Source organism: Gigantopelta aegis, chromosome 7 (assembly GCF_016097555.1).
Source record: "Gigantopelta aegis isolate Gae_Host chromosome 7, Gae_host_genome, whole genome shotgun sequence".
Classification (NCBI taxonomy): domain Eukaryota; kingdom Metazoa; phylum Mollusca; class Gastropoda; order Neomphalida; family Peltospiridae; genus Gigantopelta; species Gigantopelta aegis.
The window spans coordinates 39,797,487-39,814,954 of NC_054705.1; the positions used below are offsets into that span (position 1 = coordinate 39,797,487).

General features: G+C 35.1%; 1 protein-coding gene across 2 annotated transcripts in view; it reads right to left on the reverse strand.

The window, feature by feature from the left end:
* Positions 1-101: 101 nt before the first annotated feature.
* LOC121377787 (rho GTPase-activating protein 18-like) overlaps positions 102-17,468 on the reverse strand; it is a 67,702-nt gene continuing 50,335 nt past the window's right edge. Inside the window, exons 12-18 of one of the 2 annotated variants that reach the window (XM_041505877.1) lie at positions 16,214-16,426; positions 14,880-14,954; positions 14,471-14,530; positions 12,797-12,945; positions 10,014-10,034; positions 4,298-4,440; positions 102-1,944 (exon numbers count right to left, since the gene is read on the reverse strand). In XM_041505877.1, the coding sequence (XP_041361811.1) occupies positions 1,853-1,944; positions 4,298-4,440; positions 10,014-10,034; positions 12,797-12,945; positions 14,471-14,530; positions 14,880-14,954; positions 16,214-16,426 (753 nt within the window). In that variant the 3' untranslated portion in view covers positions 102-1,852. The remainder of the gene's footprint in view (positions 1,945-4,297; positions 4,441-10,013; positions 10,035-12,796; positions 12,946-14,470; positions 14,531-14,879; positions 14,955-16,213; positions 16,427-17,468) is intronic. The other variant, XM_041505878.1, reaches the window with a different exon arrangement.

The following is a 17,468-nucleotide window of genomic DNA, read 5'->3' on the forward strand; positions in this document are numbered from 1 at the left end:
CAGAAATGGATAATCAAAAGTATAAAATATAAGTAATGTTTGATTTCAGTGATCATAAACAGCTCTAATAGTGAAAAATATACATTAGTGTTTAAAAACTAGGATCTGTCCCTTTAATATATACATGTATATGTACATGTGTATGTATACATATTTAACATATGCATATACATGTATATACATGTATACACATAGCTTAATTGACATCAATAATTTTGACATACATTGCACGTTTTTGATATTCCAATCTCCTTATGACTGTGACATTAAGTACTATTCTCTCACGATATTCACAGGTAAGGTTTCTGTCTTCACTAGGAGAGGTAAGTGATCACCCCCTACCCTACCCCACCCCACCCTCCACTCTCATCCACTTCACCTGGAGACTTTTAGGAATCAGTCACCTTGCAATAACACTGTAAATAAACCTCTATTTCAAACGTACATACACACAACAATCACACCATATATTCTGTTGCATTGAAATATTACTTTTTTTTTTTTTTTTTACAACACTAAATAGGTGAATATTTTAATATAAGAAATCAATGAAAAACTTTTAATATAACAGTATTTTGCAACAATATAAAACACTGTACACGAAGGACTGCATTGCTGTTAATTATACCCCTTACAACCACATTTTGTATATCCATTGTAACTGTTTCAGTGCTGGTACGACAGTTAACTTCTGGATACTCTTAAGAGTAGTTACTACAAATAAACCGATCCACTGGAACCCATCTGACCATATTGCCAGTGGTTGGTTTGCAGGCATTTCATTATCTTTCACATATTTACATCATCTATCACAACAAAAAGGAAAGGAATGTTATATTAACAATTAACTGCAAACTGTGTAAATTGACGAAGATAATCGGCGAAGATATTCTTACATAAGTTTGTGGATTATATTTTTGGGTTCATACCCAGATGAACGTAGAAGAAATAACAGACAAAACTTATGATTAAATTGGAATCATACTTGCTAGTAATAACACTAAAACATCATACTTTATTTTGAATTATTTTTGGTCCATAAACAATAACGCTCAATAAGACAACTTGCCCATATAAAATGACATCATCAGATATGACGTTCCCTGACGACGTAATTTTTATATTCATGGAGAAATGAACAAACTCCCGTTGCTATGTCTGGACCAAAGGGATGATGTTATGTTGTAATGAATGTAGCGGAAATTTAATGATGACATCTTAAAATGACAGAATGTCTGTAAAGGGAATGTTTGGGATGGGAATGTTTGGGATGGGTGGCAGTTAACATTATATAATTTGATGACAAGTTGTCGGGCGTTCTCTCTCACCCGTAACTGGAAGCCTCATTAGACTTCCTCCTGTTGCTTTTTCCCTTGAGCTATGGTTGTATTTGATGGCCAGATTCCACCACGATCATAAAACCAGACCCAAGATCAACCAGCTAACATTTTGCTAACGTTTGCAACTTATTTGATTGGTTCCCGACATGATCATTTGGTTTACCGTGAAGCGTTTAAACCAGTTTAACAGATGTTTTTTCTGCTTGGTCTGGCTGAACACTGCCCAGGCATACAGTGTCTCAATATAAATGGTGTCCATCTCTTGTTAACCCTCTCCATGTTGTGACTATAAAACCAGGTACATAGTATCTGAATATAAACAGTCTATTTCTTGTTAACCCACTCTGTCTCTCGTTTAACCCATTCTGTGTTTCTGATCATAAAACAGGTACATGGACATTGTCTAATCTAGATAACCCACTCGGTGTTTGTGTATCTGAATGCGAATCTTATCTCTCTCTCTCTCGTTGTGATAACAAAACTTGTACTTGGTATCGGAGTATGAACGTTGTCTATCTCTTGTGAACTTTGATAACCCACTCGGCGTTCGGGTTCACGTGATGAAGATCTAACATCCTGGTCTGCGGATCAAGACACCGTTCACCTGAAAACATCAACAGAAGTCATCCATTATCTGTGAGAAAATTATTAAAAAAAGAAGAAGTTTGTTTTGTTTAATGACACCACTAGAGCACATTGACTTATAATCATCAGCTATTGGATGTCAAACATTTGGTAATTCTGACATATAGTCTTAGAGAGGAAACCCGCTATATTTTTCCATTAGTAGCAAGGAATCTTTTATATGCACCACCCCACTGATAGGATAGCACATACCACAGCCTTGATATACCAGTCGTGGTGCACTGGTTGGAATGAGAAATAACCCATGGGCCCACCAATGGGAATTGATCCCAAACCGACCATGCATCAAGTGAGAGCTTTACCACTAGGCTACATCCCACCCCAAACTATCAAGAAATGTCATCGATTATCTGTGAGTGAATTATCAACAAATGTCATGTATTATATGTGAGTGAACTATCAACAAATGTCATCCATTATCTGTGAGTGAACTATCAACAAATGTCATGTATTATATGTGAGTGAACTATCAACAAATGTCATGTATTATATGTGAGTGAACTATCAACAAATGTCATGTATTATATGTGAGTGAATTATCAACAAATGTCATGTATTATATGTGAGTGAATTATCAACAAATGTTGTCCATTATCTGTGAGTGAATTATCAACAAATGTCATGTATTATCTGTGAGTGAATTATCAACAAATGTCATGTATTATATGTGAGTGAACTATCAACAAATGTCATCCATTATCTGTGAGTGAACTATCAACAAATGTCATGTATTATATGTGAGTGAACTATCAACAAATGTCATGTATTATATGTGAGTGAACTATCAACAAATGTCATGTATTATATGTGAGTGAATTATCAACAAATGTCATGTATTATATGTGAGTGAATTATCAACAAATGTTGTCCATTATCTGTGAGTGAATTATCAACAAATGTCATGTATTATCTGTGAGTAAACTATCAACAAATGTCATGTATTATATGTGAGTGAATTATCAACAAATGTTGTCCATTATCTGTGAGTGAATTATCAACAAATGTCATGTATTATCTTAATGTAAAATGTATGAATCTTTGAGTGAACTATCAACAAATGTCATGTATTATATGTGAGTGAATTATCAACAAATGTTGTCCATTAACTGTGAGTGAATTATCAACAAATGTCATGTATTATCTGTGAGTGAATTATCAACAAATATCATGTATTATCTGTGAGTGAATTATCAACAAATATCATGTATTATCTGTGAGTGAACTATCAACAAATGTCATGTATTATCTGTGAGTGAATTATCAACAAATGTCATCCATTATCTGTGAGTGAATTATCAACAAATGTCATGTATTATCTGTGAGTGAATTATCAACAAATGTCATGTATTATATGTGAGTGAATTATCAACAAATGTCATCCATTATCTGTGAGTGAACTATCAACAAATTTCATCCATTATCTGTGAGTGAACTATCAACAAATATCATCCATTATCTGTTAGTGAATTATCAGCAAATGTCATGTATTATCTGTTAGTGAATTATCAGCAAATGTCATGTATTATCTGTTAGTGAATTATCAACAAATGTCATGTATTATCTGTGAGTAAACTATCAACAAATATCATGTATTATCTGTGAGTGAACTATCAACAAATGTCATGTATTATATGTGAGTGAACTATCAACAAATGTCATCCATTATCTGTGAGTGAATTATCAACAAATGTCATGTATTATATGTGAGTGAATTATCAACAAATGTCATCCATTATCTGTGAGTGAACTATCAACAAATGTCATCCATTATCTGTGAGTGAACTATCAACAAATGTCATGTATTATCTGTGAGTGAATTATCAACAAATGTCACCCATTATCTATTACTGAATTATCAACAAATGTTACCCATTATCTATTACTGAATTATCAACAAATGTTACCCATTATCTATTACTGAATTATCAACAAATGTCATCTAGTATCGATTGGTCAATTATCAACAAATGTCAACTATTAGAATTATCTGTTAGTGAAATATCAACAAATGGGGTTTCCCCCCATCCCAACCTGTGTCCCACAACTCGTACATCATAAGCAGTGGTATGTACTGTCCTGTCAATGGGACAGTGCACATATACGTATACTTCCTGCGTTTTTTTGGTACAAGTAACCTGTTTGGCAGAGTAGGACTTTATCTATGAACCAAGTATCAAAATACCTATATGACAGACACCAAACAACCGTAAATTATATTAAACTATTAAACAATGTCCCATTCCCTAAAAAGCATCAACAATCATAAACTATGTAGTACTTAGTCTCATTAAACTTTAAACAAAAAATCTCACCTATGTTTCCCCCAACTTCAAAGAGATAAGCATTATCATCTGCAAACTGGCCGTTGTCAGGGTTACGGAATGACTGTACGTGGTTGACAGGTTGACCTTGATCTTGACCTTGGTGGTGTTGGGGATAACTTGGGAGTGAAGCACTGCAAGGTCAGATGTGTATAATAACATAATTATATATCTCAATGTATTGCCAAATAAGTTTACCCCCCGATTTATTCATCCCTAGTAAGGTGAGATATGGATAATATATTATACATTGTATTCACAAATATATTTCTCTGTATAGTAATAAATATATTTCTCTGTATAATAACAAATATATTTCTCTGTATCATAAAAAATATGTTTCTCTGTATAATAACAAATATATTTCTCTGTATAATAACAAATATATATATATCTGTATATTAACAAATATGTTTCTTAGTATAATAACAAATATATTTCTCTGTATAATAAATATATTTCTCTGTATAGTAATAAATATATTTCTCTGTATAATAACAAATATATTTCTCTGTATAGTAATAAATATATTTCTCTGTATAATAACAAATATATTTCTCTGTATAGTAACAAATATACTTCCCCGTATAATAACAAATATATTTCTCTGTATAATAACAAACATATTTTTGTGTATAGTAACAAATATATTTCTCTGTATAATAATATATTTCTCTGTGTAATAACAAATATATTTTTCTGTACTGGCAAATACATTTTACCCTCTATATACTAAAACCCCATTTCCAACCCCATCCCAATGTAATTTCTATTATGCAAGGTCAGAGAAATGGATAATAACAAAATTTAATATATTCCACTGTATATATTTCTCTGTATCATAACAAATATATTTCTCTGTATAATAACAAATATATTTCTCTGTATAATAACAAATATATATATCTGTATATTAACAAATATGTTTCTTAGTATAATAACAAATATATTTCTCTGTATAATAAATATATTTCTCTGTATAGTAATAAATATATTTCTCTGTATAATAACAAATATATTTCTTTGTATAGTAATAAATATATTTCTCTGTATAGTAACAAATATATTTCTCTGTATAGTAACAAATATATTTCTCTGTATAGTAATAAATATATTTCTCTGTATAATAACAAATATATTTCTCTGTATAGTAACAAATATACTTCCCCGTATAATAACAAATATATTTCTTTATATAATAACAAACATATTTTTGTATATAGTAACAAATATATTTCTCTGTATAATACTATATTTCTCTGTGTAATAACAAATATATTTCTCTGTACTGGCAAATACATTTTACCCTCTATATACTAAAACCCCCTTTCCAACCCCATCCCAATGTAATTTCTATTATGCAAGGTCAGATAAATGGATAATAACAAAATTTAATATATTCCACTGCAATGTCAATACCCTCACTTTAGATCTCAAATTAATGCATGTTATTTTGTTCATATTTAACAACTTGATCATAAAAGATGTTAAGATTCTACTGTAACTGCAACATTAACTAAAACATGATCTCAAACCTACTCTCCTACAATGGTGGGCATTACACTGAGGTTGTACTGGGCATCTAAACAGCACACATTTTACCATCTATATATTGTCAAATTACTTGTTAAAGGGACATTCCGGAGTTTGCTGCAGTGTAATATGTTTCCGACTAATAAAATATTTCTTCGATTAAACTTACATATTAAATATATGTTCTTGTGAAGAATATTAGTGTCTGTATATTCAATGTGTTTCTGGTCATCTTAATATTTGTAAGAATCCCAAACTGGATTTTGTCTTCAAATAATTTAGTACATACGAAAAAACAAATTTTAAGAAATAAAATGAAATTTAAACTAGTAGAAATATTAGAACGATAAAAAACACGTTTAATATACAGCCACTAATATTTTATGCAGAAAAATATATTTGATATGTAATTACAATCGTTAAAAAGTCTCTGTTGGTCGATAACATAAAATTGCAGCAAACTCAGGAAGTTCCCTTTAAACCATTAGTCTCAGAGACTGGGTATGTTTGTTCATATCACATATTCGTAGATAATAAAAAATGTTTAATATTTTTAATATCACACTTGTAGACAATAGCTTGATGACACAGTACCCCTCCAACAGAGACTTCTAGATATGCCCTGATGACGTGCATGGCACAAGTTAATTCATTGTTTGTTCATCCAGCTGTGCATTAGTTACATAGAAAACAACAAAGATAAACTAAAACTAAAACTGTGATATTTTATTATACACAGAGTTCACACAGGTCTTAGAAATGCACAAGATATTACACAGTGAGACAAGCAAACTGTTAACAAAACAATTGAAAGCTGTTAATATGTTAGCAGACATAAATATAAATGTCAGTGTTCACATAAATATAACAAATAATATGGATGTAAAGGTGGATGGATGGATGAATGGGTTGTTGGAAAAAAAGGATGGATGGATGGATGGATGAATGGATGGATGAGTGATTGGAAGAAAAGGATGGATGGATGGATGGATGGACGGACGGATGAATGGAAGAAAAAAAGGATGAATGGATGGAGGGAAGGCTTGATGGATGGATGAACAGATGGATCAATGGATGGATGGATGGACGGATGGATGGGTTGAAGAAAAAAAAGGATGAATGGATGGAAGATGGATGGACAGATGGATGCATACATGAAAGGATGGATGAGTGGATGGATGATGGTGTCATAGGTTTATTCGGTTTCTGCCTTTTTTCTAATTAAGTTTGTTAAGACAATACTGGACAATAGAGAACCAAAAACAAAATAAAATTTTGAGTGATGTTACTGTGGTGAATAAAACACAAACTAAGATGTAATCAAACCCTATTATTTTCTGTATGTTCGGCATAGTCATGGCAAGGAGAGGGGAGGTAATACAATCCATGGGGGATAACTCTAGCAGCCGAGATGTGCTTAAAAGAAATAGAAGCACATCCAGTATAAATACATGACAAGTACGTTTTGTTTTTCAGATTACATTTATACAAAAAAAAAGAGGAAAAAAGTGTGCTTTGTTTAACGACACCACTAGAGCATATTGATTTATTAATCATCGGCTACTGGATGTCAAACATTTGGTAATTTTGACAGTCTTAGAAAGGAAACCCGCTATATTTTTCCCATTAGTAGCAAGGGATCTTTTATATGCACCATTTCACAGACAGGATAGCACATACCACAGCATTTGATATACCAGTTGTGGTGCACTGGCTATAGCGAGAAATAGCCTAATGAGCCCACTGACGGGGATCGATCTTAGACCGACTGCGCATCAAGCGAGTGCTTTACCACTGGGTTACACCCCACCCTACTGTTACACATACAGATTTATCACCAAACAAAGCTGACCAGTCACTGAAAGGACATCGGGGCACATTTAAACTACAGCTGCCACCAGACAGGACAGTACATACCACAGCCTTTGGTGCACCATTAGTGATGTCCTGGTTGGGATGGGAAAATGCCCAAGATGGCTGACTGCAATTTCCTGAGACCCATCACACTTTAGACAAGCACATTATCACTGAGCTACATCCAACCCAAACATGAACTTGAAAACGTGTGTTTTGTTTAACGACACCACTAGAGCACATTGATTTGTTAATCATCACCTATTGGATGTCAAACATGTGGTAATGTTGACATACAGACTTAGAGAGGACATCCGCTACATTTTTTCAGTTAAGGTAAGGTCAGGTCAGGTCATAGGTTTAAATGTGCACATTCAGATCAAGCTGTCGTAGCACACACCTGTCATGGGCGCAGTTGTCGACGTTTGCTGGCTCCTCTTTCCTGGACATAAATTTTTCAATTAATGGGAAGGGATGTTTTATAAGCACCATCCTACAGACAGGATAGCACATACCATGACCTTTGATATACCAGTCATGGTGCACTGGCTGGAACGAGAAATAGTCCAATGGGCTCACCAAGGGGGATCGATCCTAGACCGACCACGTATCAGGCAAGTGCTTTACCACTGGGCTACATTCTTCCACCAATATGCACCATATTTGTAGTTGAATATTGTGACAGATTTAAAAAAACCCAAATCTTTTGCTACCACATACTTAGAATATGCTTATTGTAGACTAACAGCAAATGATGTTACCACAAGATCTGATATACTAAATCATAGGTTGGAACAGGAAAAACCCAATACCACCTCCCACCCACCCCCATTCTACCTTGCTACTGAGTAGATGCTAGCAAAATATTTGGAGGTTTTTTTTTATAGACAGGTGATTGTTAATCAAGGTGACTGATATAGTGGTTTAATGAGAAATTACCTAATATATTATTTATTGTAACATGAATTAGCACATTATCATTTTATATACACGTATATACTCTTCAAAAAAAGTAGAGGAACCTGAAATATTAATGTTAATATCAACTATTAGACCAAACATACGTTTTGACCACAGACATCCTAGTAAAGAACGCTCATGTCTGTTTATCAACACACCAAAACACATTCCATAGTTTGCATGTGCATCACACAGTTGCCCCGTACACGTGCTTAGGGTGTCATTCTCGATTTTGAAAATTTCCAGAAAGGTCCATTAATCACTGTGGAACATCATTTCTGTCAATCGTTTTCATTCTGTTGATCATACAGTTGTTATTGTTTTGTTTTTAGTCATTTTTATTGTTTGAATTTGCGATTTATTGACAAAAAAACGCCAACTTTCAAATTTCACTTCTGACCCCGATCATCCTTCAACATCTTTGGTGGTCATAAAACCTACTGTAATACTGAACTACCGGTTGTAATATTTACCCAATTAATTCACTATTATCATATAACCATTCCCCACATAATATACCTTACAATTTTGGCAATTGTAAATTCTTATTAGAGTTACACTACTTTTTTTTGAAGAGTATCTATATATATATATATATGTGTGTGTGTGTGTGTGTGTGTTATTCAGTTTGGTGGACTAGGTAACACAAATACAAGTTTCAAATAACAAACCAGACGAAATGACAGGCAGTTTTCAAATTAGCTTTGTGGCAATATGTTTTAATATTAAAATATACTTTAGCCAAATTCTAACTTAGTAATTTGATGAATGGCAGCTTATGCTCTGGTTACTAGCTTAGCTGGCACAAATATGCAGCATAAATTAGCATGAATTAGTAAGTATTAATAGCTGCTGTAAGCGACACTGAAGATCAGATAAAACTATTAATTTAAAATTTACAGCAATTGACACACAGTCGTTAACTAGCTGTCAGTTGAAGTTTTGTTTTGTTTAACTACACAACTAGAGTATTTTGATTTATTTATCATCGGCTATTGGATATTTAATAATTTTGAGGAAATACGCTACATTTTTCCATTACTGGTAAAGAGATCGTTTATATGCACCATCCCACAGACATGATAGCACATACCACGGTCTTTGATATACCAGTCATGGTGCACTGGCTGGAATGAGAAATAGCCCAATGGGCCCACTGACAGGGATCGATCCCAGATCAACTGCACATCAAGCGAGTGCTTTACCACTGGGCTACGTCCCTCCCAACTAGCTGTCAGTTACTGCAGATTATATATTCCCAGATGAGTTACAAAATAAGTAGCAATAATTAGCATAATTTAGCATAAATCAGCATATATTATCGAAGCTGTAAAGATATTGGTTCTGGCAGAAAACCTACCTGTGGTAGAGTTTCCTCTTTCTGAAATATGTTACATTTGAGTTGTTTTTTAAAATTATTTTGGGGGTTTTAATGGAATGGAATATTTGAAGAGTTTAGGCGCAAAACGCGATATATCCATTTTTAATTTTCAGTAAAAGTGATTTTTTTAATTGGCGTATATCGCGTTTTGATTGAAAAAATCACGATTTACCCAATACAATTTCATAAGGATCAATCATGTTTTGCAGCAAATCAGCGGGCCTACGATTAGCCCTTACTGACATACAATAATGGCTTTAACTAAAAGCTAGAAAGAAAATGGATTATATCGTGTTTTGATTGAAAAAATCGGGATTTACCCAATACAATTTCATAAGGATCAATTATGTTTTGTGGCAAATCAGCGGGCCTACGATTAGCCCTTACTGACATACAATAATGGCTTTAACTAAAAGCTAGAAAGAAAATGGTTTATATCGCATTTTGCGCCTGAAGTCTTCATTTGTTTAATGATACATGATATTTACTGTATTTTTTGTATTCCTAATATTAAGTACAACGTGATATTCCTACTTTAACATTCATGTAAGTGCCACAAAGTGTCCTGCAAAATACCTAAGCTAAATTTTCTCAATCAGTTTTCATACACAGCTACAGTTGGGTGGAAATCACACATATTAAGTCACTATTCAAGGGAGGTAACTCATGGTCGTATTTCCTCACAGCCAAAAAAAAAAGGGAGCAATTTTAATGCAAGATTATCAATATCATCTCCTGGTATTTCACTACAACTTAAAAAGAAATTCTGCTTTTTCTGATTTTTCTTTATTATAAAGTTAACATTTAACCTAGGACTATTTGAAGGAAGAAAATGTTTTATTTAATGACACACTCAACACATTTTATTGACGGTTATATGGCGTCAGACATATGGTTAAGGACCACACAGATCTAGAGAGAGGAAACCCGCTGTCGCCACTTTATGGGCTACTCTTTTTGATTGGCAGCAAGGGATCTTTTATATGCACCATCCCATAGACAGGATAGCACCTACCATGGCCTTTGATATACCAATCTTGGTGCACTGGCTGGAGCTATTTGATATTTAACATAAATCTTCTGTCACCAATTAAGACTACTCCTATAATTAAAGCAGCATAAACAGGACACAGGGTAGTATATATCACAGCCTTTGATGTACCTGCTTTCTGGCATTGGTTGGGGAAAACAACGAGTCTACTGAGGGTGACTGACACTGCGACCCATCTTGTTCAAAAGTTACTGGTTCAAACACTGCTATAAGGCAGGTCGAAGGTGAACATTTTTCTTACGGTGAAAAGATTTCAAAATTGCCATAGATAATAAATTCCGAAGTTTGAGCAGCCTTTTATATACCAATCATGAGCATTGGTTGGAATGGGAAAAAAAGTGGAGTGGGTTCACTGAAGGGTCTCAATCCTGTGTCCTAAGTACCTGACACTCTACCAACCGATCTAAATGCTGCCGTGGATTGCCTAGTTGTAAAGTTAAGAGTACATGTAGCTATAGAAAACAAAAATCTACGGTCGTAGAATAATTGCAGGTTGTCCTACTAGGGGTAATTTTTGACTTTGTCAAACCAGCTATGAGTTACTAAGGTTAAATTAAATTTTTTTAATAAAACAAATATAAGATACAGGCTATCTAACAATTAATTGAAAGTTTTAAGAAACCCTCAAGGTACATGTAAGTCTAATAATAAATTCTAAACTGCCGTAACTCTGCACTAGACATTACTGTACTACTAAATTGCAGTTCCAGGTGGGTTTTTTTTTAATTGTATCCTATACTAATTTTAACTTCTAGTGTACTGTACATTTCTTAACAATATAATTTAAAAAGGTAACCATATTTGCATAAATAATCAATGTCACATATTACTACCAATCACAGCCACAGCTGTTTTTACTCCGTACATATTTCATGGTGCACCACAAATTTTAACACAAAACTCTCTCATCTGGTACACTGCCCTCATAATTAAACTTCAACAAGGGAGATAATAAATAGGGGAGATAATCACACCCTTAAGATTCCTTCTGACAGCTTTTTTAAAACAGGGTTAAAAAGCCCTTAAGGTTAATAAACACTTCCATAAGGGAGACAATAAATAAGGGGAGAAGGAGAGAAAAACCACACCAAGATCTTTTTAAAAGACACATGGTTTAAAAGCCCTCAGAATTAACTGACCTCTCCACAAGGGAGACAATAAATAAAGGGAGATAAAACACAAGGTTTTTCTCAACTGGTTTTACACACTCATATACCACGAAGGTTTCAAACACGCTCATCACGGGCTTAGCCTCAAGCATTGCCAGTAACCAAGTCCGGGAACCTTGGGATTAGATGACCTTTCTACAAGGGAGAAAATAAATAAGGGGAGATAACCACACCCAGAACTTTAAAAACACATGGTTTAAAAGCCCTTACGGTTAATCAACATATCCACAAGGGACACAATAAATAAGGGGAGATAACCACACTCAGAACTTTTTTAAAAACATGGTTTAAAAGCCCTTACGGTTAATTAACATATCCACAAGGTAGACAATAAATAAGGGGAGATAACCACACTCAAAACTTTAAAAACACATGGTTTAAAAGCTCTTACGGTTCATTAACATATCCACAAGGCAGACAATAAATAAGGGGAGATAACCACATCCAGATATTAAAAAAACAAATTCCCACATGGTTTAAAAGCTCTCAAGATTAATTAACCTCTCCACAAGTGAGACGGTGAGAAGGGGAGATAAGCACACCTGTCGAAGCCTTCGTGCTGCGATCCTGTGTTTCTGCGGAACTTGGCGACCACGTCTCCGGCCGTCATCCATTCGTCGAGCTGAATCAGCGTGGAACTCTTCGTCAGGTTCGGAGCCTGGACGCGGATCATACCATCTTGAGTCTCCAGCTGCACAACAAATCAAATAAAAAAATAAAAAAATGTTTTATTTAACAACGCACTCACATTTTATTTACGGTTATATGGTGTCAGACATATGGCTAAGGACCACACAGATATTGAGCTACTCTTTTCGATTAGCAGCAAGGAATCTTTTATATGCACCATCTCATAGACAGGGTAGTACATACAACAGCCTTTGATATACCAGTCGTGGGGCACTGGCTGGAACGAGAAATAGCCCATTGGGCCCACCGACAGGGACTGATCCCACACCGACCACGCATCGAGCGAGTGCTGTACCACTGGGCTACGTCTCGCCCCCACAACAAATCAAATCATCTTCATTACAAACAATGTGGGGGGTTGGACGTAGCCCAGTGGTAAACCATTCACTTGATGCAGTCGGCTTGGGATAGATTCCCATCAGTTGGCCCATCAGGCTATTTCTTGTTCCAGCCTGTGCACCATGACTGGTGTATCAAAGGCCGTGGTATATGCTATCCTGTCTGTGAGATGGAGCATATGAAAGATCCCAGCTACTAATGAAAACAAATGTAGCAGGATTCCTCTCAAGACTGAATGTCAAAATTACCAAATGTTTGACATACATTTGTACAATAGCCGATGATTAATACATCAATGTGCTCCAGTGGTGTCTTTACATTCCAGTTTACAAGTAACAGCATTTAATATGAATATTAATTACTAATTGTTGCAAGCAAAACACCTAGACATAGACATCTTAATTAACAGATTATATTTGTTTAAAGTTAGTTTCTTTTGTTTAACAACACCACTAGAGCACACTGATTTATTAATCACCGGCTACTGGATGTCAAACATTTGGTAAATCTGACATTTGTTTAACAACACCTTAGAGCACAATGATTTATTGATCATCGGCTATTCAATGTTAAATATTTGGTAATTTTGAGATATAGTCTTATAGAGGAAACCTGCTACATTTTTTTAATTAGTAGCAAGGGATCTTTTATATGTACTATCCCACAGACAGGATAGCACATACCACGGTCTTTGATATACCATCGTGATGCACTGGCTGAAATGAGAAATATCCCAATGGGCCCACCGATGGGGATCGATCCCAAACCATGTACTTAGGTATACCAGTCATGATGCAGTGCCTGGACTGAATAATAGCCCAATGGGCCCATTGATGGAGATCGATCCTAGACTGACCGCGAATAAAGTGAGCACTTTATCACTGGGGTATATCCCATCCCATGATCTTGAAATGATAATATTAAAACTTATTTTTGTATTCTAAAAGTACTGTCACTAATCACTGTGTATAAAATACATAAAACGTATGATTATACAATGTATAAACAAATTATATTAATATCTGCAGACGTAATTTCAATTTATATGCAACAGCATTTATAATTATTATTAATTACTAAAACACCTATGATATACATCGTAAGTAACAGAGTATATTTGGTTAATACCTGCAGACTTAAATTTAATTTACAGACGTCTGATTCCATAGACAGCTGATTCTACTTACGTCTGTAGTTGATTTCCTGTACACTTCAGACTTGTCCTTTCGACCGAGAAAGCGTAACCTCTGAAACAAAGAAAGAAATGTTGAACAACACCCCAGCACATTGTTTACTTAGTTGTTTGTTGAATGACACTTCAGCACATCGTTTAATGAGATACCATAATACATTATGTAGGACAGAACCACGACTGATTGTGGGGGGGGGTAAAGAAGCCAATTTCTGTATACCACTACCCACTAAACAGAATCTTATTTAACATGTAGCAAACAAACAGGCAAAAAATAATTACACTACCCTTGCCCTTCCCCCCATATCAGTTGTGGAATATCCCTCATCAGTTTTTCTGTATACATTGTCGGAAATTACTTTTACTTTTACGATGCACTTAATTAAAATCATTATCATACTGACTGTTTTCTCTCTCGTCTTTCTGTGCATTTCCATTGTTATCTGATGTCGAATTTGCTTCACGAAAGTTGGAGGAATCTACAAAGAATAAAAATATAAAATATATACTAAACAACAACAAAAAATGCCAAGATGCAAAATGATAATAAAATACACAATGTAGGTTGTGTTAGGTAGTTTGTGAAATAGAAGAACATTGTATTCCAAAAAACCATATGTGGGACAGACGGACGGACGGACGGACGGACGGACGGAGATGAAACCTATAGTTCCCTATGGGTGGACCGGTAGGAGAGTAATACATTTTAAAAAATAAAGACACGGTATCTTTAAAAACTGGTCATGTGACGTACCGTCCAGAGTTCATTCTGGTAGTGGATGAGCACCTTGTTGAATGATGATGACCGGCCTTGGTGGCGTCGTGGTTAGGCCATCGGTCTACAGGCTGGTAGGTACTGGGTTCGGATCCCCAGTCAAGGCATGGGATTTTTAATCCAGATACCGACTCCAAACCCTGAGTGAGTGCTCTGCAAGGCTCATTGGGTAGGTGTAAACCACTTGCACCGACCAGTGATCTATAACTGGTTCAACAAAGGCCATGGTTTGTGCTATCCTGCCTGTGGGAAGCGCAAATAAAAGATTCCTTGCTGCCTGTCGTAAAAGAGTAGCCTATGTGGTGACAGCGGGTTTCCTCTAAAAAAAACAGTGTCAGAATGACCATATTATGTTTGACGTCTAAAAGCCTTACTTGTTGAATGATCCCTTAATAAGGGCCTTATAAAATAAATTTTTTAAATACAGACACGATATCTTTAAAAGCAGGTCACGTGACGTACCGTCCAGAGTTTGTTCTGGTAGTGGACAAGCATCTTCTTGAATGGTTTGGCACCTAATAGCCCATGTATTTTTTTTGTACCGTCCAGAGTTCATTCTGGTAGTGGACAAGCATCTTGTTAAATGACCTCTTATAAAACAAAAATTTAAAATACAGACACGGTATCTTTAAAAGCAGGTCACGTGACGTACCGTCCAGAGTTCGTTCTGGTAGTGGACAAGCATTTTGTTGAATGACCCCTTATATAAAAAAAAAAATATAAAAAAAATACAGACACGGTATCTTTAAAAACTGTCCTCTAGACATACCCCTTATAAAATAAAAAAATAAAAAACCCCAGGTCATGTGATGTACCGTCCAGAGTTCATTCTGGTAGTGGATGAGCATATTGTTAAATGGTTTGCCACCTAATAGCCCATGTATTTTTTGTGTTTGTTGCTTATAAAAAAAACCCAAAAAAACCCCAGATGCGGTATCTTTAAAAGCAGGTCACATGACTAACCGTCCAGAGTTCGTTCTGGTAGTGGACGAGCATCTTGACGATGTTGGAAGTGCCGGCGGCCTTGCTCAGCTCAAGTTCCTTGATGCTCATCGTCTTGCTCAGACTGGCCGGGCCGAGGAACAGGTTGGGCGCCATGATCATCGCCACGTTGTTCAGACCCATCTTGTTCTCATTGCTGTGAGACACGATGTTCCGCAGAAAGCTAAGCAACACCTGAAAAACATTCAAACAAACTGAGCATATGTAATTATGTAAATGAAGATATCGTTGCTGTGAGACACGATGTTCCGCAGAAAACGTAGCAACACCTGCAAAATATCCAAACAAACTGAGCGTATGTAATTATGTAAATAAGAAAGCATAGCAACACCTGCAAAACATCCAAACAAACTGAGCGTATGTAATTATGTGAATATGAAAGCATAGCAACACCTGCAAAACATCCAAACATACTGAGCGTATGTAATTATGTAAATGAAGATACAATCTGGCTGCTCTGTAACTTCAAAAAAAAGAAAGAAAGAAAGAAATGTTTTATTTTAATGATGCATTCAACACATTTTATTTACGGTTATATAGTGTCAGACATATGGTTAAGGACCACACAGATATTGAGAGAAGAAACCCACTGTTGCCACTTCATGGGCTACTCTTTTCGATTAGCAGCAAGGGATCTTTTATATGCACCATCCCACAGACAGGGTACTACATACCATGACCTTTGATAATATGCCAGTCATGGTGCACTGGCTGGAACGAGAAATAGCCCAATGGGCCCACCGATGGGGATCGAACCCAGACCGACCATGCATCGATATGTGATATGTGCTTTCCTGTCTGTGGAAAAATGCATATATAAAAGATTGTGTCAGATATCCAATAGGTAATGATTAATTAATCAATGTGCTCTAGTGATGTCGTTAAATAAAAAAAAATTCAAATAAAAAAAATCATTGCAGCAGAAATGCTGGGTCTTGATAATTTGTAGGGTTAGCGTTAAAGGGACAGTCCTGAGTTTGCTGCAATTTTTTTGATGTTATCGACTCACAGAGACTTTTTAACGATTGTAATTACATATTATAAAATAATTTTTTTTGCATAAAATATTAGTGGCTGTATATTAAACATGTTTCTGATCGTTCTAATATTTGTACTAGGTTAATTTATTTTATTTCCTAAAATAAAAGTTTTTCATACATACAAAATTATTTGAAGACAAAATCCAGTTTGGGCTTCTTACAAATATTAAGACGAA